This window comes from Helianthus annuus, chromosome 11, assembly GCF_002127325.2.
Source record: "Helianthus annuus cultivar XRQ/B chromosome 11, HanXRQr2.0-SUNRISE, whole genome shotgun sequence".
NCBI classification, from domain to species: domain Eukaryota; kingdom Viridiplantae; phylum Streptophyta; class Magnoliopsida; order Asterales; family Asteraceae; genus Helianthus; species Helianthus annuus.
Genome location: NC_035443.2, coordinates 58,865,965 through 58,888,893, shown reverse-complemented (window position 1 = coordinate 58,888,893; position 22,929 = coordinate 58,865,965). Strand labels below are relative to the sequence as shown.

Here is a 22,929-nt window from a genome sequence, read left to right as displayed (position 1 = left end):
ACTTTACCAATTTTCTTCTTAAAATTTTCAGCCCGAAGTGGTGGAAAATTCACATCATCTACAGTCGGTACTGATTTTTTACCTTTTTCCTCAACCTATGGCTCATCTGACTTTGTGGAATCATATTCATCGCCAGAAGATAGCTCCTCTGATTTTGATGAATCAGAATCATTTCTAGAACTATCATCAGACTTCTTAACAACCCATTTCTGGTTGTCAAGGTTTCCTCTTCTCTTATAAAACCTGTTTGAACATTCACCAATTTCAAATTTTGAATTTTTGAAAAGTTTAGTTCTCTCAATTGGTGGTTCAAACTCAACAACTTTTTCTTTCAGTTTAGAAACCCCCTGTTTGGTTTGATTTGCCTGTGAACATTTTATGGCAATATGACCACTTATTCGACATTTAAAACAGATTCGAGTTTCCTTTTTCTGATCAACAGTCTGCATCTCTTCTTGCCTTTCGCAAGGAAATCTCTGTTTGACTGCTTTCTGAACAACTTTTCTTTTTCTTCTTCAGAAGCTGTACCTGAAACAAATATCATTTTTGATTTAAAATCTCGAACATATTTTTCATTTTTATGATTTTCTGGTGGAATAAAACCTAATCCTTTCTTTTTGAAATTACCGTTATGGTTTGGTTTCTTTCGATAACCAGAACCAGAACTGTAACCTTTTTTCTTGTTTTCTCGTTGTTGGACTCTTGAGGTGTATTTTTTAGGTTTATCAGAAAGATTTACATCTTTTATTTCAGAAATATTAATTTCTGTTAGTTTGAAAACCTTTTTTTATCATTTCAGATTTGACACCTCTTATTGGAAATTCCTTATCAGAATATAATTTGTCGGAATCATTCAATGTATATGCAACTTTGAATGTTTCGTCATTCAAATTAGATTTTGATAGAAGAAATTCTTTATTGTAAACTCTTTTGCCCTGTTTGATGGTTTGACTCGGAGTGCTTGACTCAGACTTTGACTCGGACATAGACTCCGACTTTGACTCCTCGGTTTCATCGTTATCTAACACATGATCCACCACTTTCTTCATCAATTGAGATTGTTGATCAGTGTCAGACGATGTAAACGTTACATCAATATTTTCTGGCAGATTAACTGATGACTCCGACTCCCATTGTAAGTTTGTTGCCTTTTCGACTCTTTCTGAATTTGGATTTCTTGGCGAATATCCATTTTCAAGCGGGGGTGGACACTTGTTGTAACCGACACCTTGTTTCTTACCAGATGTCTTTACTTTAGTATCCTTCTTCATTTCTTTCTTCTTTTCAGGAGTCTTTTCTTCAGAAACCTTCTGTTCTTCAGTTACTTTATCATCCTCAAATGCCTTCATGCCTTCTACAGTTGGATAAATCCTGTCAATGACATAAGAAGTACATGAGTAACTTTTTAAAAATCGATTAACTCTTTCTGTTTCAATTCTTTGATTTTCCAGTTTTTGTTCCAAAACTGCACACTTCTCAATATAATTATTCACAACTTTCTGCTTTGTCATGAATGCTCCTTGAAGTGTCTTCATTGTTGTTGCCTGTTCATCACTGGATTCATTGTATTGATTCATAGCTTTGTTCAGTACATCATAGGACTCCTTCAATCTGTTCAAGTTGTGAATCAACATACTGTTTTGTTTCTTTACAGCTTCACAGTTTTCACAAATCACCGGACTATTTTTCGCGCCAGCTTCTGCATCAACCTTGAACTTTGGAACTTCCTTAACCTTTCTCTTCACCACTGGAACCTCTTCATCATCACTGCTGACTAGTTTTTTTAACTTTCTTCTTTTACTTTTTAGCTTTCTCATCTTCACTATCACTTTCTTCCATCATTTTCAAATGTTTTTCCATCCTTTTTGCATAATACTCATTATCATCATCACTGTCTTCTTCAACTCGAGCAACAAAAGCATTGTGATTTGAAGCTTTGTTTGGATCATAATCATCCCAATTGAAATTTGCCCAGCTAAAACCTTCTGGAAACTTTTCATCATCTTGATTGATTAGGCATGCTTTATTGTCGGCTGGAATATATTTGTCCCAGCTGAAATTTTCTTGATTCACCAAACATGCTCTCTTTGATGATTCTTCAATCTCCTTCCTGCCATGAGCAGTTTGCATTTGTTGTTGATGTGGTTGTTGAGCAACTTGATGATAAATCGATTTCCGATAGTAATCGTTATTTCCAAAAGGATTTTGAGCTCCACTTGCTTCGCGATTCGTGCACTCCCTCTTAAATTGTCTTTTTTCCCTGCAACGAAAACAAGTAACTTTAGATTTATCAAAACCCAAATTAGAAACACATGCATCACGGAAGTCATCTCTTCCTGTGATCTGTTTGAATTTCTCAGCTCGTCTCAACACACTAGCCAAACACCATTTTATATCCATCAATTCCATCTCTTCATCGTCAATTTGATCGTAATCCTCTTTGGTCAACATTGGATTCCCCATCCTTCCTGCAACGAGACTACCATAAGATTCCAACACAGTTCCCAACAAAGACATGTGACTTTTTGCAACCTCTTCAGAATACTCCTGATCATTTTCAAGATTCAATACAATGTTGCATTGTAGCTTCTTGCCATTCTTGGTTGCTGAAATGTTTGGATCAAATGATGGATATGGTGAAAAACTTGTGTTGCTGTTTGATCCTTTGGATGAACTTCCTGATGAACTCTTTGCATTGAACGCAGTTTCAACTTTTGGTGACATGTTGGTGGTTTTGTCATTCAACCCTGCTTTGTAATAAAGCCCAATGTCTTGTTCACCATCAAAATCTTTCATTCTTGAAATTTTTCTTTGTTGCATCTCTTGAGCTTCAATTTTTTCAATGAACTTGCGCAGAGTCAGACTGCTAAACCCTTTCTTGTTCCTTAGCATCATGAGATATGTGCCCCAAGTCTCGTGTGGCAACGCATCAGCTAGTTTTTCAATCAACTCCTCATTATCTTTAGTGATGCTCAATCTCTTCATGTTCATTAACAAATTGCAATATCTTTCAATGATTTGTTTTGTGCTTTCATTTTTCAAACCACGAAACAGATCAAACTCTTTCTTCAAAAGTGACTTTTTGTTTTTAACCATCTCTTCACTTCCAACAAACTTTGATTTTAAAGCTTTCCAAATCGAATAAGCACTTCCATTATGTTGCAATAAAACCAAGATATCTTCTTTCACAGCTTGTTGTAGTAGACTCAACATCATTTTTTCATTTTTGTTTCTTTTTATCATCAGCACTCATATCTTTGATAGCAATCTCCTCTTCATCGTCATTCGTCGGTCTAACATATTTCGTCTCAACGCATTCCCAAGCATCCAAATAATTTGCTTGAACCCAGTTTTCAAAACGTCCTTCCCAACCTTTATACTCCTCAATGTTCATGAGCTTAGGCGGTTTTTGCATAGTCCCTGTTTTATTTTCCAACATTGTCTGCTGAGAAACAGTAATCGGGGTAGCAAAGGTGTTATAAAATTCATCTTCCATGTTTCAGTTTTTCAAATATCCTAAAACAGTTATGTTCAAACGAAATTACTTTCAAATGGAATTCCTTTCAAATGGAAATACCCAGTTCAAACGGAATTAAACTTTGGAACGAAATTACCCTAATTTCGTTTGAAATCAACACCTTTTCAAACGGAATTGTAATTCCTTGCAAATTACCAAACGGAATTACCCAACTGAAACGAAATCACTAATTTCGTTTAAAACTGCTCAAACGGAATCACAATCTGGAACGGAATTAGCTAATTCCGTGTGAGATTTCAAATGGAATTAACTTCTGAAACGAGATTACCCTCTAGTTCCGTGCGGAATTACGCTGATGTCATCATCTCGAAGCGAAATTTGTCAAATTGATCAAGTTTTAAGCCGTTTTTTGTTCTGAAACTTTCTAGGGTTTGTTAATACACAAATGCGCACATGATGTGAAAAATTCAAGACATTTTGATCGTGAAATCAAGTTTAATTTGAGAAAGAAGGTGTAGAAATCAGAATTTGCAGCTGAATTGGTATGAACTCTTCCTCCTGAGCTCTGATACCACTTGTAGGATCGATTACGGACCTGAACGAGTCTTTCAGAAGAGTTTATGCTCAATACGAAAGGCGGAAATAGTCATATTAAGGTCAAATCAGCAAGATATACTCATTAACTGTCGTTTTGATTGATTTGATGACAATTTACAGTGAGACGACACTTCGGCAGCAGTTCGGCACTGAAACCAGAATTGTTACAACTGATTTCGCTTGAACGGTATACATAGGCATCTAATTCCGTTTGAAATGGTTCCAAGCGAAATTAGATTCCAAGCGGAATCTAATTCCGCACGGAATTACAAGCATGTCTCATTCAAGCGGAATTACCCTTTCAAGCGGAATTACATATATTCTCGAACTACGTGCCCTGATCTAACATTCTAAATACAAGACTCGATATAAGACGAAGTCGACAGACGCATGCACCAACAATGCTGAAATACAATCACAAAAGAAAGAGCCCTATGCTATAAAATCCAAAGTCAGAGATACATTCGTTCAAATTTCCCCATCTTCCATATCCACAACGTTTACATTGAACGATCTGGCAGGTAAGACCACCTTTGAAAAACAAGACCGTTACTTAGAGTTCATTGAAAGAGGGTATGAAGGTCAATTAAAGGGAGTTACTATTTTTAAACCAAACTTCCCTACTCCAATGAAATTCTTTTTCCATACTATTTTAATTTGTCTCTCTGCTAAGACCACTGCATTTAATGAGATATCTTTAAAAATCCAGTACTTGGGATATGCAATTTTATCAAAATCTAACTACAATTTATCGTAAGCACTATTTTCTGATTTGATCACAATTGTGAAGAATGTTAAAAAGTGTGCTAATAATGCTTTCATGTACCCAAGACTTCTAAGCTACTACTTACAACAACAAGTGTCACAAAAAGATTTTCAAAAAGGTGTAGCTTTTCAAATAAATAGTCTTACAAGTGAAACTTTTTCCAGACTTATGGATAAAGAGTCAAAAGTTACCAAAACACAAACAAAGGGGGATGAGCCTACTTTAGATGCATCCACATCTGTTGCTTAAACCTCTGTTGTTGAGCCCACTACTCCTGGTGATTATGACACCACATCCGGTGTTATGAAACCCACACCAGCCAAACCCAAAAAGAAACCTTCCATCTCCAAAAAGCCCACCAAAACACAAAAACATAAAACAGGTCGTCTGGAAGATGAGATCCCAGAGGTTAACCCTGTGACAACACAAATGTCACTTGAAACCACTACGGCTACTTTCTCACAACAGTTGGAAAGATCTCCACCCAAACAAACTCCTCATGAATCCTCACAAAAGGATCATGTTGTAAGCACAGGGACATCACACCAAAAAGCAAAACTTTCATTTGAAAATATGCTTAAAACCCCTCTCCCAGGGTAATGCCGCTTTCCACTCCACAACCCTCTCCCCAAATTCCACCCACTATTATACCTCTGTTTAAGGCAATTGAAATTCAGACAAGAATCGGTCCCTCTCATTCACCCATTATTGAGAGTACACTCCCATAAATGACCGAGTCTGAACAACTTCAATCTGCTATCCTATAAACAGTTGAGGAGGCTACACCCCTTGAGTTTCAAGAAACTCTTGGTGGTAGTTCAAGTGGAGCAGCCACTACAACTGGTGAACCCATTGGTTATCAGTTGGACAGTCGTTAAATCATCAAGACTCCCTTGAAGGCAACAACTGTTGAGGCTACAACTGTAACCTCTACTCTAGTTGGAAGTCCCCATTACCAAGACAAAGGGGAATTTGTTTATGATGATTAGGATACTTCTCCTATTATCAAAACAAATAAAACTACCACATGTAGGGATTCGGATGATCCTATTAAATTAGGTGATGAATTTAGATACAAAGAATTGACGGATAGAATGACCTTCATGGAAAAATCTTTGAATGAAATAAAAGACACGATGAGGCAGATGATGGAGCATTCTCAAAGTCAGCTTAGCACTCAGCAAATTGCCAATGAGTTGTGGAAATCTGTGCAACCTATCATCCAAGCTCAAAAGAATTTGGCTGACATCAACCATAACACCCACATGGAACTCATCAGAAATATGATTGAGGCTAGGTACAAAGTCACATAAGCAGACATAAACGCCATCCGGGAACATTTGGTCAAAACAACCGGCTATGCCCCTGCAACAGTCCTTCATGATGATGATGAGGATGATGCCAAAAAGGGTGAGAAAGATTCATTGAGAAAGTTGTAGCCTGATTCAAAAGCAAAACCAAAACCAAAGGTGCAACAAAAGCCAGAGTCTGCTCAATCAAAATCTTCTACAAAAGCATCAGAGTCTAGAAAAGAAAAAGGATTGATGAGACCCTTAATAAGAAAGCTGAATAGATTGCTTTGGAAAAGCAGAAGAAGCAAGATACAAAAGAAACTAAAGCTTCCAGTTTGATAAAGCAAGAACATGATGAGTAGAAGAAAAAGGAGAATGTTGGTACTTCACAAAGAATTAAATCTATAAGAAATAGACAACCAATTTCCACCACTCCTAAAACCTCTGCTAAACCTGCTAAAACTGTATCCTCTGCTAAACCCACAACCACTGTTGCACCCAAAACCACTGAACCTAAAGCCAAACCTTCACCATAACAACCACCACAAACGAAGCAAAAGAAAGCTTCACCACCATCATCAACAATTCACCCAACAGATGCTGGTACAACAAATGTATCAGCAGATGTTAGCTAAACAACTATTGAAACACCAGTTGTTTCAGCAGTTGTTAGGCAAACCTCTACCATGTTCATTTTCTCTACACCACCAACAACACAACCACTTCCAACACCACAAAGATTCCCTACACATCCACCTTCACCACCAAAATGTACACCATCACCAAAACTCAAGTTCACACGCAAGAGAAAAACTCATGTTGTGTTAGAAGATGATGAGGAGATTCAATCACCAATCCCTTTATCATCTGTTCCCATTCAACCTACACCACTTTCATCATTTCCACTCAAAAAATCCACTTCATCCCTTCCACCTGCTCCACAACCATCAATCATTCCCTTGGCGACTCAGTATCCTCTGGAAGTGCACACTGTCAAAGGTGAAATTGAATCATTTTTCACAACAGAGGATGCCTCACAAAGATCCTTCCCATCTCTTTATGGATATAGAAAGCCTAGAAACTTAGATGAATATCTGAAGTTGAAAGAAAAACAGGCTGAGAACATAGCAAAAGAGAACAGCAAAGGCATGGATGACATGAAGTATCAGCGTATCATGTCACATGAACTTAGCAAAGTCAGAAAACTTGAGGACTTTGCTAAAGACCTGAGCAAATCCATGTCTGAGAAGTCAATCACTGCTAAGTTTGACAAGGAACTAAGGGATGACTACATTGACCAGATCATAGCTCACAAACCTTACAAGGTAACCAGAGCTCAATTTAAAGACTGGTCATCTGATACTCTTAGGGAAGAAATTGAAAGAATTACTAAAATGCTCAATGATCCTTCAGTGAAGCCTACTCCACCTGATTGGGAAAAAGGCAAACAAGTTAATCCAGATAAGGCATTCAAGCTCAAAAGAATGAGAGTAGAGCTTGTGGCTGCAAGTTATGGTACAACTAGATCCATTGCCAGATGGTCTGAATCCAAGATAGTTGAGACCTACAAAAGGCTGGAACAACTTAGAGCCAAAGATCCCACAGTTCCCCAAAAGCCAGTATATCCTCCAACAGTTGTCATCCCTCAACAAACTTCCAAAAAGTTGCCCTTAGCATCTTCTTTATCTGCAACTGCCTTAAGACAAGTAAAAAGGCAAAAGCAGACTGATGTGGAAGATGAGCAAAAGTTTGAAAACCTCAAAAAAGAGGGAATAAGATGCCAGCTTGATTTTCACATAGATCCTGCTGCTGACTTACTTGCTGCTCAACCGAAAGAAACACTTGCTAAGCTAGTCAGTAGGCCACAATCACCAAACTCATCTTCAATAAGTCTTGTCCTAAGAAAACTTTCTCATCCAAAAATTCTAAAGTGGAAGTCAGCCTCAGACACCCACGAATTGGCTCTGCTCAGATCAGATGGTAGTGTCCAAAAGCTTAAAAGGGAGAATACATATGGTCTAGATGCATATGATCTCCAAGATCTGTTGGAACTTGAACTTTAAAGGGATTTTAAAGACAGGTACTCCCTGAACTTTGAACTACAATTCAAAGGGCGAATCAGGGAGATATTGATGAGAAATAAAGATCAGCAATAGAGATGGGTTTTGGCATCATCTGTTCTTGTCACACCCCCAAAATACCACTCGCGGAAACACCGCAGGGCGTGTGACGTACCAGGATCTTAGCCACCAATCACATTGAACTTAATAAGATAAAATAAAACTTTCATTTATTTAAAATAAATGTTACAATACAAGAGTTATTATCCAGCGGAAGCATATTACAATTTGTTATGAGTTCCATAAAACAGGTGTTTAAAAACCATCAGACATGTCTTGTCTTGTGATTCCTTGTAACTTAACCCATGACCACTCCAGCATCCCAGACAGCAAGTTCCAACAATATGTACCTAAAAGCCTGCAAGGCATGTAACAACGAATCAACAACAAAGTTGAGCGAGTTCACAGTTGGTTGTCCATTTTAAAGTTGTTCCAAAAACCATAAGTTCTTTTGAAAACCAGTAGTTAATCAGTTTCTTGTTTCCCAAACCATAACCAGTGGGGGCTTCCCCATGTTAACCACTAGACCCGTTACCAAATCGACCACTGACTGAAGTAAGTTGGTGCCCTAACGTCAATGTCTATCATCATTGACTAGTGCCCAGATCCATTAGTTCACGCCCGTCCTCTGCGGCATGGTGTGAGGCTTGTCAAACCTAAATAGCGCTATCTAACTAATGACCCGCTCGCCATTAGCCCGGCGATTAAGTCGATATAAAAATGAGGGACTTCATGATAGAGTTTTTGGTCTAGTATTAGTGTTGTCATCCTTCAATAAAGAGGATGTGGTACGTGTTCCAAACCAAGAGATCACGCAGGCTCCGATTAAATCATTAGTACATGTTGTCACGCTTCAATAAAGAGGATGTGGTACGTGTTCCAAACCAGGAGGTCATGCAGTTTCCGTTTAAATCCTTTACCCATTCCCTACCACTGGGAATCCCATGCCTTGTAGAAAGTGTGAACTCACCTTAGATTAGCTCGGCAGATTAAGTTATGGAAAGAAATACGTGAGGTGGAACCAGTCAATCACGTCCTAACATGATTACCGTTTAAGGGTTAGTGGGTGTGCTCACACGGAAACACGAATCCTACACGTTTCTAGCACGTAGCACATTTTATCATAAAATACCAATATCATGCATGCATTTATCACGACATAGCTTAGCGACAACACAAGTGTCACAAAAGACTTAAAATACTCTTCAGTAAATATTCAGCCATATAGTGCATTTTCGGCAGTTTTCGGATTGTTATCCGGAATAGTTCGTGTACAACAAAATTCAAAAAAAATTACATAATGTGTTAAACGATCCAAATATAATTGTGTCAAAATCTCGGGATCCAATTCATCACCAGTTATTTTATAAAATTCATTTACCGGGCTGCAATCAGATTCGTCACTTTCTTACTGCAGTCCACGGAAAAATTAATTTAAAATTCATCGTAAGTCCGAATGACGAAATTCCAGTTGGAGAAATACAACGACATCAGTGACCATCTACAGTACAAATTTCATAGCAAAACTCCTATTACGCAGCAAGTTATGGCCCAAAACATATGACCCATTTACTGCAGATTTTCGCAGCTTCAGTGTTTGTTCGTAAATAATTCGTTAAACATATCAAACAGTATCGAAAAATTATGATTCCAGTGCCATATGATTTGTATTTCAAAATAACACGTTATAGACTCGAGAAATTCCAGTTTTCAACATGTTACGACCCGGTTACAGCCAACTGAATTTGGCTGTAAACAGCAAACAGCTTTCTGTTTTCACTATCCGATCCCGCAAACGACTATCAAGCGAACCCGCGATACATAATCGTTAATCACAGCAGGTTATAAGTTGTTTGTATCATGTTTATTATGCTAAACGACCAAGAGTTTAAACCCGACTCCACATAAATTTGTCTATGCAAACATATTCGATGACACCAAACCCCCACATAGCACAATAATTTATCATCTTTACCATCTAATCATAATCAACAATTCCTCACTAACCAAAAATCAGATCAATTTATTTTGTCCTTTGCAAGTCTTTATAATTAAATACCAATCATGCTTATCATAACAATTAAGAAACCAAACTGTTACTACTTTTGATCCATGTGAATTCCCAATTCTAATAAAATCATAAACAACAACTACCAATATTTTCGTGTTTCAAGTTGGATCAATTTAGGGCATTCATGCCATCGTCATCCATCATCATTGAATCATCTATATATATTAATAAATGAGATGATTTGGGCTATGTGGCATGTGATGGTGGAGGTTTTTTGCTGATGTGGCATGTTATGGTGGAGTAGATTGTGATTTTAGGAGGGAATGAGTTCTAACCATTGTGAAGGCGGGATCCGTTTAGTATTTGGGTCGGAATCTGAGTTGAGTCAAGCATGACGGATCCTTTATATTTCATTTTTCTTATTCTTCTTTCACACTCATCGACATTCTGCACAACCCTAAAACCAAAGCCGTTCATCTTGATCTTGGTTCAATAATCCTTCGTCAATCCAAGGTGATTTGTGAAGAAATCATTCTTTCCATAAATCTGTAAATGTGCTTCTGCTTCAATCCATCTTCTTCCACTCATGTTTGATCATCCAAGGTATGCTTTAGGGTTTTAAAAGAATCATTCGTTTTCGACACTAGAAACACGATCATCTGTTTCTGACATATAATATTCTCATTCTCATCTATTCATTAATAATCTCGATTGAAATCTTGAAACTTTATGATATAACAAACTCATCTTCCTATCCATTACATATTATATAATTAAACTTTCCTAAGTTTCCCACCTTCAATATTACCGCCCCAATCTATATCTTTATGAGATACAGTCACACACCATCATTTTATTAGTTTATTATTCAAAGATCTAAAATGGCTGCTAAAGATTGCAACTTGGAGTACTTCAGAGGTCTTTGACAGTCTTTAATGGCTTAAAATGCCTAAAGTTTTCTGGGATTTGAAGTTTAGATTGATATATAGAGAGTAAGTTGTTAAAGTTGTAATCTTTTTATGTTATGTATTATTCATAATAGCTGAAAAAGATTGGTGCTTTTTAGTTTTTTTTTTTTTTCTTTTTGGGTTTCTGAGGGTCTTTAAGGGCTGAAAATGGCTAAATTTTTATGGGATTTGAAGTTTAGATTGATATATATAGAGTAAGTTTGTTCAAAGCTGTAATCTTTCTTTGTTATGTAATCATAATAGTTGAAAAGATTGGTGCTTTTTTCGGGTTTTTTTGACTCAATACAGTATGTTGTTTAATTTGTAGTCTTTTTCTATTATCTGATCATAATAGTTGAAAAAGATTGGTTTTTTTTTTGTTTTTTTTACTCATACACACAGACTAAGTTGTTCAAGTTGTAATCTTTTTCTGTTATCTAATCACAATAGTTGATAAAGATTGGTGCTTTTTTGGGATTGTTTTGATGTCAATCAAACTAATTCATTCACACATTTTAGGCATCTTCAATATCAAACACCAAACAAGCACAGAAGTTAGGAGAGAAAATAAAGGAGATTTTTGTGAAATTTAAGTCATGATTTGAAATTTAAGAGTTTGTCCTTATCAATTCACGTTAATGGTTCTTTCTTGTGATTATTATGGTTTGACACTGATGTTTTCACGTTTTTTTTCCAGATTCATGTTAAGCGATTCCATATACATTGAAAGAGAAACAATCTATTTTGGTTTAAGGTATGATCTTCAACAAAATCTTCAATGATTCTGTAATTGATTTATTGTTTCCTGTTTCCCTTTTTTTGTGATTGTAGGGGTTTTGTTAGATTTTCTAAGTTGTTGACTTAATTGAATGGTTTGACAAGTTGACTTCATCATGTAATAATATGTATGGCTTATTTGCTATATTGGATTGCAATAGAGATATCAAACGTGCTTTTTATCCATTCGTTACAGATTAGTGGTGATATTTTTTATAATGGATACAAACTAGAAGAATTTGTTCCCTAGAGAACTGCTGCCTATATAAGTCAAAATGATTTGCATATTCTCGAGATGACTATTGGGGAAACACTTGATTTCTCATCCCGTTTTCAGGTATGTCTGCTCACTTGCACACACGCAACAAAATCGCATAGTTTTGTATTCCATTCCAAGTGACGATGGCTTATGAGCTAATTCAAAATCATTTAATTCTCTAAAGAGATTATGATGGAGGTTAACAGAAGGGAGAAAGAAGGAGGGATTATTCCAGATCCAGATATAGACACTTTTATTAAGGTAATGTACTTATATGATTTGAATTGATTATGTAAGCCTATGGGATCTTATTCCTACAAAGCAAGCTTACAAGTTGGGTTTTTGCAGTCAATTATAATCGCTTTATCCATAGAATCCTTTATTTGTCATATTAAAGGGTTATTTTATGATTAAGTTACTAGTTGAGCCAAACGCCCCAGTATTTCATTTTTTCATGGGACAAAGAGAGTATGTGTTTTCTGGGTTCTTGATAATGGTTTCAAATGAATAGTGGAGAAGAGAAGTTGCTTTTGTTGGGTTTGATGTTGCAATACAAATGGATATTTTTGCTGAAAAAATGTCATTTGGCGTATCGGGGGTTAATCCTCAGAGAAGAGAAGAGTTGAGCTAATTAAGGTAGGTCCCATTCTTCACTATTTCTTATATAGGGGACCCACATTATGGAACGAATCTTCGGTTTCGGCTTTAATCAAACGTCGAGGTGATCTGATTATTTTTGTAAAGGAGTATATAAGAAAATGAAAAGAGCCAGTGCTGTTTTTTCAATTTAGACATCCGTGTTTTAATTTGAACTTTTCTGCAGAAATTTAAGAATCCATCTCTACATTGACGTTGTAGATGAGTCTGTATCAGTTTCACTGTACACTTTGTATATTTCGCTAATTAAAAATTAAGGATGATTAAAAGTTTGGGTGCGGATTAGATATCGATCTGTCAATAACATTTCAGGTTTTAGATATTGATATGTCATGGAGGATGCATAAGGTCTCTGATGGACAGCGAAGAAGAGTGCAAATATGCATGGGCCTTCTAAAGGAATTCAAGGTATTACAAATAAGTTGATAATATTTATTGGGTCCATGAGATTTTATTTTATATTTTTCACTAAATGGTAAATTTGATAGTCGGTCAATTGTCGGTTCATGTGATGAAGTCTTAGATTCCAATTTCTTTTCTTTTCTACTAACATTAACCATTTGCTTTTCGAGTTTGTTTTTATACGTTTTTTATTATATTAATCGTGTGGGACTAACTCATCTGTATAGGTTCTTCTTCTTGATGAAATTACGGTTGACCTAGATGTACTTGCTAGGGCTGATCTTTTGACTTTCCTAAAAAAGAAATGTGAAGAGCGCGGTGCTACTATTATATATGCTACACACATTATTTGATGGCCTTGAGAATTCGCCTTTACGCATTGTAAGCTTTTAATCATTATCCATTTATTTTAAGTCCACTATGCTATCATGGTAACAAAGTTATAATCTTTATTTTAGGTTTATGTTGCTCATGGGAAGTTGCAGTTAGCATCGACTATGGAAGAGGTCAAAAAGATGAGCAACCTATCTTTAATGGTCAGTTTCACTTGGTTCACATGTCAACTTGGCTACAAAATAAATTGTATTACCAATTTTAGTTAACATTTATGTACACGTGTCTGATAACCCCATGTTAGTTTCAAGCTTGAGAAATAATATATTGACCTAAAAAGTCACGTCAACACAGCTTCTTTGTATTTACAAAGAACAGTAGAGCAATGGCTGAGGAAAGAAAGAGACGAGGAGAGAAAGTGAAGGAAAGAGCGAAAAGCAAACGGACTTCCAGAATTTGATAGGCGTGTTGATGGCACAAGGGTAACTGGGGACCCGGTTCGTGTGGTCAACAACGGTTGGGCTGCTGGTAGGCTGAATTCCACAGTTGTCGGTGAAGAGAATTTCGTGTATAGTTCAAACATGGTTATTAGACAATAGTCAAAATTGAACTCCAAGACACTATCAAACATCAGTGAATCTTAGTATGAAGGTCTGTAAAATGGTACCGGGTTACTGGTACCAAATTTCTGAACCGACATAATTTTCGGCAGAACCAAAGTTGTTCATCTTGATCTTGGTTCAATAATCCTTATGAGAAGATGCGACGAGAAGCAGAAGCACATGTGTGTAATTTGTAAATTAAAATTTTTGGAACTCAATTTTGGTCCAATATATAATATTAAAATTTAATAGATTGAAGTTGTTGAACATCAGCCTATCAAACTTTAACTTCAGACCTTTGGGTGCTTTAATCATTGTTGATTTCTTTGAGATAGGTTCGATTGTTACTGGTTGTGGTGATGAAATCGGATCCACTTTACGCTTTTAATTTTTGGTGGCTATGATGATGAAAACGCCATCTGAACCAGTTTGGCGACAATTACAAGAGCATTATAAAGATTTCAGAAGTCTTTCATCTTTTTTGTAAATACTTTATACTCCTATAAAGGTATTATGTTTAAAGCTTTTGTATCTTCTGGTTAATCATTAAACTTGATTAGCACCTTGTGATTTAAGGTTTATCAATCCTGTAAAAGCGGTTCTGGGTCATTCATATGGAGACGTTGAGTGCATTAGATGAGTAGTCGCATGACATGAGTCACAAGACGATGAGTAACGACAGAAAACAAAAGCAAAGTTAAAGCCAAACGGGCTGCACACAAGATTTTCTTAGATGTGGCCAAGGCTGGCTCCAAGTATGTTCTTATATCCCTTTAAAAACACATTTACTCATGGTTTACGATCATGTCACATGAATGAGATTATAGGATGGGAAGTTTGTTTACAGACTCATCTATCTTAGCGATCTGATGGGGTTTTTGAGATAAGATGAAGCTGTGATGACCACATCTCTTCTGGAAGGATCACTAGGAGATGAAAAGTTAGTAAAAAGGGTTTTGAAGACTTTAGGTGGTAAGAACTTAAACCAGAAATTAAGCCTAAAATCCAATGATCACTTGACTACAATTTGCTCACACTTGCATTTTTATTCAATTTTTTAGGTTAATACATTAAGAGAATGAAAAGCAATGCCGATTTCTCATTTGTTTATATAGTTTTTATGTTGTGTTTCATTAAAGAGTAAAATGCCATTTTCGTCCTTGAGGTTTGTCAAGTTTCGCGACTATCGTCCATAGGTTTGTTTTTCCGCATCCTTGATCAAAAAGGTTTGAAATCTTGCCATTTTCATCTGGATCGTTAACTCCATCCAATTTTTCTCCATTAAGTTAGGGGTATTTCCATCTTTTTTTGTTAACTTAAAGGGCAATTCGGTCATTTTAATGTTATGTACAAGCATTTAGCATAACGTACAAGTATTTGAAAGACCAAATTGCCCTTTAAGTTAACAAAAAAGATGAACATACCCCTGACTTACCGGAGAAAAACGGATGGATTTAACAGGCCGGATGAGATTGGCAAGATTTGAAACCTTTTGGATCCAGATATAGAAAAACAAACCTTTGGACGAAAACCGCAAAACTGGCCAAACCTCAGGGACGAAAATGGCATTTTACGCTTTATTAAATTTCAACCGCTTTTTTTAGGATTTGTTTGTAATAGGAGCAAGCAACAGGCCAGATCTTATAGATGCGGCACTTCTAAGGCTTGGTCGGTTTGATAAGCTACTTTATGTTGGCGTCACTACAGACCCGTCTTATAGGGAAAGGTTATATTTTTTTTTCTAAACCACTGTTATTGTTTGTATGTTCCATAAATAGTGCAATATGACTTTACATGTCCATTGAATTTTTTAATTCTTTCTCAATGTTTTTTTGTGGGTTTGTAGAAGAAATTTGTGGATACAATGCAACACCATGACATGTTTGTTTATGTGATACTTGACCATTTTCTTTATTTTTAGGGTATTGAAAGCATTGGCCCGTAAATTTAAATTACACGATGAAGTATCTCTTTATTCAATAGCCAAGAAATCTCCACCACCAATATCTTCCACCGTGATTCTCATCAGATATGTTAATATGTAGGATTTGGGGGTTTCCAGCCAGAGGTGCTTCTGATGATTCTGATTCTGGGGGAGTTATGGACCGTGTCGTTTCTCAGGTATCACTGTTTAATATATATTAGAGTTATGACCCGCCCATCTTGACATTCATTTTGTCAGTGAATTCTCGTGTGGGTTTTGTGGTATCACTTACCATATGCTTGCAGAGATTGATGGCCTGAATGATTCTTCCCAAGTATGCCACTTTATAATACCGATTTCTCATTTGTTTATATAGTTTTTATGCTGCGTTTTATTAAAGAGTAAAATGCCATTTTCGTCCTTGAGGTTTGTCAAGTTTTGCGACTTTCGTCCAAAGGTTTGTTTTTCCGCATCTTGATCCAAAAGGTTTGAAATCTTGCCATTTTCATCTGGATTGTTAACTCCATCCATTTTTTCTGCGTTAAGTTAGGGGTATTTCCATTTTTTTGTTAACTTAAAGGGCAATTCGGTCTTTATAATTTTATGTACAAGCATTTAGTATAATGTACAAGTATTCAAAAGACCAAATTGCCCTTTAAGTTAACCAAAAGAAGAAAATACCCCTAATTTAATGGAGAAAAATAGATGGAGTTAACGAGCCGGATGAATTGACAAGATTTCAAACCTTTTGGATCCAGATGCAGAAAAACAAACCTTTGGACGAAAACCGCAAAACTGGCCAAACCTCAGGGACGAAAATGACATTTTATCTTTATTAAATTTCAACTTTTTTAGGATTTATTTATAATAGGAGCAAGCAACAGACCAGATCTAATAGATGCATCACTTCTAAGCCCTGGTCGGTTTGATAAGCTACTTTATGTTGGCGTCGCTACAGATCCGCCTTATAGAGAAAGGTTATATTTTTTTCTAAACCACTCTTATAGTTTGTATGTTCAATAAATAATGCAATATGACTTTACATATCCATTGAATTTTTTAATTCTTTTTCAGTTTTTTTTTGTGGGGGTGTAGAAGAAATTTGTGGATACAATGCAGCACCATGACATGTTTGTTTATCTGATACTTGACCATTTTCTTTATTTTTTAGGGTATTGAAAGCATTGACCCGTAAATTTAGAGTCAAAGACGTATCTCTTTATTCAATAGCCAAGAAATGTCCACCAAAGTTTACGGGCGCAGATATATATGCATTTTGTGTAGACGTTTGGTTCCATGCTGCAAAGCGCAAGGTTAGACTAATTACTTGAATTTAAGTTTCTTTTATATTAAGTATATAGCTAAGTTTCCTGTTTTGTTAATCTTCATAGGTTTTAGCCACCGATGCAGATCCAACTAACTTGAAGGATGACGTTGATTCTGTGGTTGTGGAATATGAAGATTTTGTTACGACAAGTTTATGAATTAATTTATCATCAATTTAAACAGATTTCATATCAACTTTTTGAGTTGGTTCATGGGTGACGCATATTTCCGATACAATATTATGTCATACAAAATTAGTGTTATTAATACTTGGGTTGGATAATGAGTCAAAACATGATCGATTTAAACATGTCATTTATGGTACTGGTCAGAACACGCGGGTTGGGTTGGGATGACCCAAATCACTTTTGTGTCCCAGTTTTGAACAATTCAGTAAAGGAATGAATGTTCTAACTATGATTAACAGACATTGCCAATACTACGGATTCAATCGGTTCATACTATCATGGATGTTATTGAAAAGGTAAGAGCTTCATTAATTTTTAGTTTTCTTTTTTGACTTTCTTTATTAGTCCTGAAGTTTCTTTGTGTCATTTGTAAAGCGCTTTTAACTCCACAAGCATTCTCACTCTTTATGCGATCAAAAGTTGTCGTCATATCATCCGTGTTTTATAACATAGTCTGACATCAAAATCGGCATTATTTTAGAAAAATGGCATTATAAACAACTAAAATTTTTAAAGAAAGCAAAAAAATATTTTACAACCAGTACAAAATAGCTCGACCTATGGGGAGTCGAACTATCTACTGTAGTAAAATGTTTCGCCTGATGTCCCAGCTGTAGAAGCCAAACCTGTCTTGGAACAAGAGGTTTTAGATGTTCCACCTATTCCACCAGTTGTTGGTCAACCTGATGAGTACGAATTTACATGGCATCTCACTTTTCGTTTTGTACGTTTCTCATTATCTAATTGCCTTAATATAATATTATTGAATGTTCTAAAGTTTTTATGTGTATTAATAATTGAACTGGTTTCTTTTATGGAATTGTAATGCAGCGGTTCCCAAAGGCCTTTGCCACAAATGTGGATTTATCTGTCCTTGATGAAATGACAGTTCAAACTGAAGACGGCTTTTCAATGACTTTGGAGATGCGGGAAGAAACTGCACATGGCAGGATTAGGTATGCGTTAAGAGGATGGGAAAACTTTATGTTGCAAGCTGCTTTGGAGAATGGAGGTTAGTTCATGCTTCGTTATCATAGGAATCTCAACAGGTTGCTGATTGCTAACCCCAACGTTTAGGGAATGTATGTTTTGTCGATAATATATGTAGTGAACAATTATGCCGGTAGTAATCATGTTTAAAGTTTTTTTGTCGTCGTACAATGTTTGGACATAATTGGCGATTATTATGTCTCTACCATGTATTTTGTGTGACACCATTTTGGAACATTTATAAGTATATAGTTATGGTAGTGCTGAGATTAATTTTTACGAGTATCATTTCAGTCCTTACAAATCCCAACTTCGGTGAGATAGTAGTGATGAGGTAATGTTTTATTTTAATTTTGAATTGAAGTCTCATTACTTATGTGTGGGAATTAGTTGTTTGAAGGCCGTTTACGATGATATGATGTTGGATGGTGTAAAACCATAAAAAGATATGTTTTGTGTATTGAGTGCCGATAGTATGAAAGGCGTCCGTTTGCAGGATTGTTTCCTATTTTGTGACCGAATAAATACATGGGTTTGATTTCTGATTAGTGATACAGAAAAGTCGATAGGTGATTTTTTAGTTGATAACTATTCATCATATCTTATTAAGCTAATGTTTAGAAAATCATTTCATGTCATATCCCTCTTAGAGTCTTGGTTGTTAAAGCTTAACTACTCTCATCTACTTAAAACCTTCTAAATTACTCGATATAAAAGCTTAACTACTCTTTAACAATATAGTTTTTATGAATGATATGTAAAATTAGTATGTGGACAAAAAGGGTGGTGTGGGATCGGCCTAAATGTTTGACCCGTATTAAAAGGATACTCATTCGTAATGTAGAACTGACACAAAATGTATTTCAAATATATGGTCTAGAAGTGGTAGATTCATCACCCAAAAGATAACTGTGTGATAATCTTAGAAGAAACAATTGACAAGGAATAGAGGAAAAGAAAAATCATTGGCGTTCCTCTGTATTTGGTGAGGTAAATCAATTTCATTGTGTTTTCATGTTTGTGATTGTATTTGATTGGGAGTTTTGGGATGCCATCGGTTATTAATCAAGTCTAGGGATTCCGTTTTATTAAATCTTTTCATGAAAGTTGCAAGCTTTGAATATTAATTTTGGTCAAATTTAAGGTGTGTCATTATTTAATGATTAGATTTTAGAAGAACCAGATAGGGTTTTGTAACATATGTTAAAATAGGAAAAATGTTGGTTGTAAGTTTGAGAAAAAGGGAAGCATCAGTTAGTCCTTAGTGATTTGTCTCTAAATTAATCTTTTTTTGAATGAAAATTGCAAGGCAAGCTACATTTGTGTAATTTCTATACCTGAGGCAATGTGGTTACGCCTTGGCTCTCAACTCATCACGATCAAACATTATTCTTTAAGCTATGATATAGAACGATTATAAAACAACTTTGTTTTTGTCAGTATTACATTTTATAACTGTTTAATTTTACAGACTTTGTTATCATTCATTAATCTACCTTATTCATCATGCGATTTTCATTTATTAATATATATGTATATTTATTTTTTTTAGAAAAATAGATTCACAACCCGTGAGTATTCACGGGTGATAACCTAGTACGTTTATTAATAATATTCAGACAATTACTAGTAGGCCACAACATCGACTAGCACCCACACTTTATGATTAAATCAAGCAATTTCCTAATTAATTCAAGATACCTATCTCGATCATTATTATAATATTTCCACTAATCCACTGCCTAGTTCTAGAACCGTATGATCACCGCTTGTTTAATGATTTGTACGAACACCGTTTTCGTCAATACTTTTATTAGTATGCAAGCCTAGTTCCTCACGCCAGATCATGAAAATCCCACCTCACAGTTTACTATCATTGTTGTTCATCAACAATCTATTAACATGCAACTCTAATTATCACTTATCATGCAAGAAACAGTTTAACATACATCACCTTTACCACAAACGAGCACATGCTTTTTGTATTGATTAATACTAAATGGACTAAAGTGAAACACTAACCAAGTTAGATGATGGAATTTATGGTCGCCAGGGACAAGGAACTTCAAGGTAGGGGTAGGAGGCTGACGTCGCAGGGAAAAAGGAAGGCTAGGGTTTTGAAGTTCTTGTGTAATTGTGAATTATGAGAAACCACACTCAAAGGTGTGTGCGTATATGCATGAGGGGACGGGCCGAGCCCAGCTTAGCGTCGAGAAGGGATTGGGCCGAGAGCCCAAAATATCTAAATAGTAGTGTACGGTTACAAGTAGAGTGTGCGGTCCGAAAGTTTTTGTGTGATCCGAGATGAAGTGTGTGACTAAGGGTTCCCCACCAAATCATGTGTTCACAAACATGCACATGATATCAAACACGTACTCTTAAACAAATACATTCACATATAATATTGCACCTATCACATAAAAACAATTCATAAACGTTCAATATAAAACAACTTATCGCATAGTGTACATATAGGTTACATTAGGGTACGACGAAAGGTTCTAAAATACGAGTTGTCACATCATCCCCAAGTTATAAGAAATTTCGTCCCGAAATTTAGCACGTAGTTACTGAGGAAGCTAGTTAGGTTGCGTGGTTTCCTGGTTTTCCCGGGGTGTCACAGTTCTAGGGGGAGATTGTTGGCTCATGTGGACCCCACCAAAAGAACAGATGATAGAAAGCCAAAATAATCTGCAATCATATGATCATCAATAATAGTGCTTGAAGACATACTCCTCCCAATGGAAAAGGCATCAACATCTGCTACAACTAAAGGTCTGCTAAAAGCAAAAGTCTGTTGAAGAACAAAGTCTGCTGATTCACAAGGTCTTCCAAAGTAAACCACTAATGAAGACTAAAGTCTGCTGATAGTAAAGGTCTGATCACCCTATGTCTGAAGAAGACAAAGTCTGATGAAGAAGGTCTGCTGAGGCTCAACAGATGATAAGGCTCAACAGATGATGAATCAACAGATGTTGTATATCAGAGTTTACAATGTAAGAGTGTTTTAGTTATAACAGAGGTTAGAGTTTGTTAGAAGTTGTTAGATGTCATTTTCTAGGTGACGTCAGCATAAGATCCTCAGTGGTGATTGTACTATAAATAGAACATTGCATCTACTGTTCTGTTCATCACTTCACCTTGACATTTTGTTTGAGCAAATCAGAGTGATCTTAGGCTGAGGGGGAGTTTTTAATTCATGCATACGTGAATAGTTGTAATTGCAATCATCCAGTTAAAAGTATCATGATGAAAGGAAATCTCTCATTGTTTGTGATTTAAAGTTTACTATCATTCCGCTGCACTATTTCCATATTTGTTATCTTCTTACATCATTCATCTTAAACACTCACAAACAATTCAAACTCGGATCCTAATAAACATAGTTCTTACATAAGAGAAATTCATTTAAACATTGCAGTGGAACAATCAAGTCTAAGCATTCATACAAAGAAGGTAAACATTGTCTAAAACAAAACATGGTGTTCACAAAGAAATTTAACATGCATTACAATATAACATGGCATAATATAACATATAATACGTAGGACCACCGTATCAATCACAGTATAGTTTACGTAACACAACACATAGTAAAGTCATTATAGTATCTGTGGACACTAGCAGTCAATTAGTGACTATCTATAATATATGTTTATTGATCATGTGTAGTGTAAACACGTATAAGGTTAACAGACCTTCCCTATGTATACTTCCTTTATATATAAATGCATACACGGTTCGCAGACCTTCCCTATGTTAACTCTTTACCATTCCATTCAGCTTTTGTCGGGCAATGGTCCTTGTTATTTCATTCCAAGTGTTGCGTAGGACCCATTACCCTAATGATAACACATACAATGTTTGCCAACCTTCTCTATGTTTGCATCATGACCTTCTTTTGTACATTTTCTATACCTTTAGTAAACTAACACCCATTCATTACTTTACTATTTCATAAGCATTATATCAGTCGTGTTTTCGTTTGATTATACAACTATTTCATATTTCATTTATTAATCTTTCGTGTTATCATAACATTTAACATTTTATTTAGACGTATATTAAGTATGCACATAGCCCTAAAAAAGTAAGAGTAAGAGGATCTAGAAGCTCACCTACAATACACAGGTTTAAGTCTCATCAAACTGAAGGATCCCGACACCCGGAGTCCTAAGTCAAAACTAGTTAACATACAAGCGCATAGTCAACATTGCGCTCCAATGTCCGTGCGTAAACTAGGATTACCCACAAAGTAAG

The 22,929-nt window shown here is 35.9% G+C and overlaps 1 protein-coding gene, 1 long non-coding RNA gene and 1 pseudogene across 16 annotated transcripts; 2 read left to right on the top strand and 1 right to left on the bottom strand.

Moving 5' to 3' along the window:
- Positions 1-8,403: 8,403 nt before the first annotated feature.
- Positions 8,404-20,798, bottom strand: LOC118483753. 4 transcript variants are annotated; one of them, XR_004871352.1, is made up of 3 exons: positions 20,692-20,798; positions 9,224-9,289; positions 8,404-8,611 (listed from the first exon to the last, which is right to left on the bottom strand). It is a non-coding gene; the product is annotated as an uncharacterized LOC118483753 (long non-coding RNA). The 4 variants fall into 4 exon arrangements; XR_004871354.1 differs by lacking the exon at positions 9,224-9,289 and adding an exon at positions 10,600-10,929 and having other exon boundaries at positions 20,692-20,792; XR_004871353.1 differs by lacking the exons at positions 8,404-8,611; positions 9,224-9,289 and adding an exon at positions 10,322-10,923.
- On the top strand, positions 10,729-14,510 carry LOC110918987 (annotated as a pseudogene).
- LOC110918985 (peroxisome biogenesis protein 6) lies at positions 14,758-18,942 on the top strand. 12 transcript variants are annotated; one of them, XM_035979309.1, is made up of 9 exons: positions 14,758-14,996; positions 15,089-15,213; positions 16,287-16,362; positions 16,424-16,499; positions 17,021-17,142; positions 17,337-17,478; positions 17,557-17,975; positions 18,291-18,403; positions 18,511-18,942. In XM_035979309.1, exons 2-7 carry the CDS (start codon positions 15,141-15,143, stop codon positions 17,647-17,649), a joined length of 582 nt encoding a protein of 193 aa, XP_035835202.1. In that variant the 5' UTR covers positions 14,758-14,996; positions 15,089-15,140; the 3' UTR covers positions 17,650-17,975; positions 18,291-18,403; positions 18,511-18,942. The 12 variants fall into 12 exon arrangements, 11 of the variants coding, with proteins under 11 accessions (XP_035835202.1, XP_035835205.1, XP_035835201.1 ...); XM_035979317.1 differs by adding an exon at positions 16,163-16,205 and having other exon boundaries at positions 14,760-14,996; positions 15,089-15,967; positions 17,557-18,403; XM_035979312.1 differs by lacking the exon at positions 18,291-18,403.
- Positions 20,799-22,929: the final 2,131 nt, after the last annotated feature.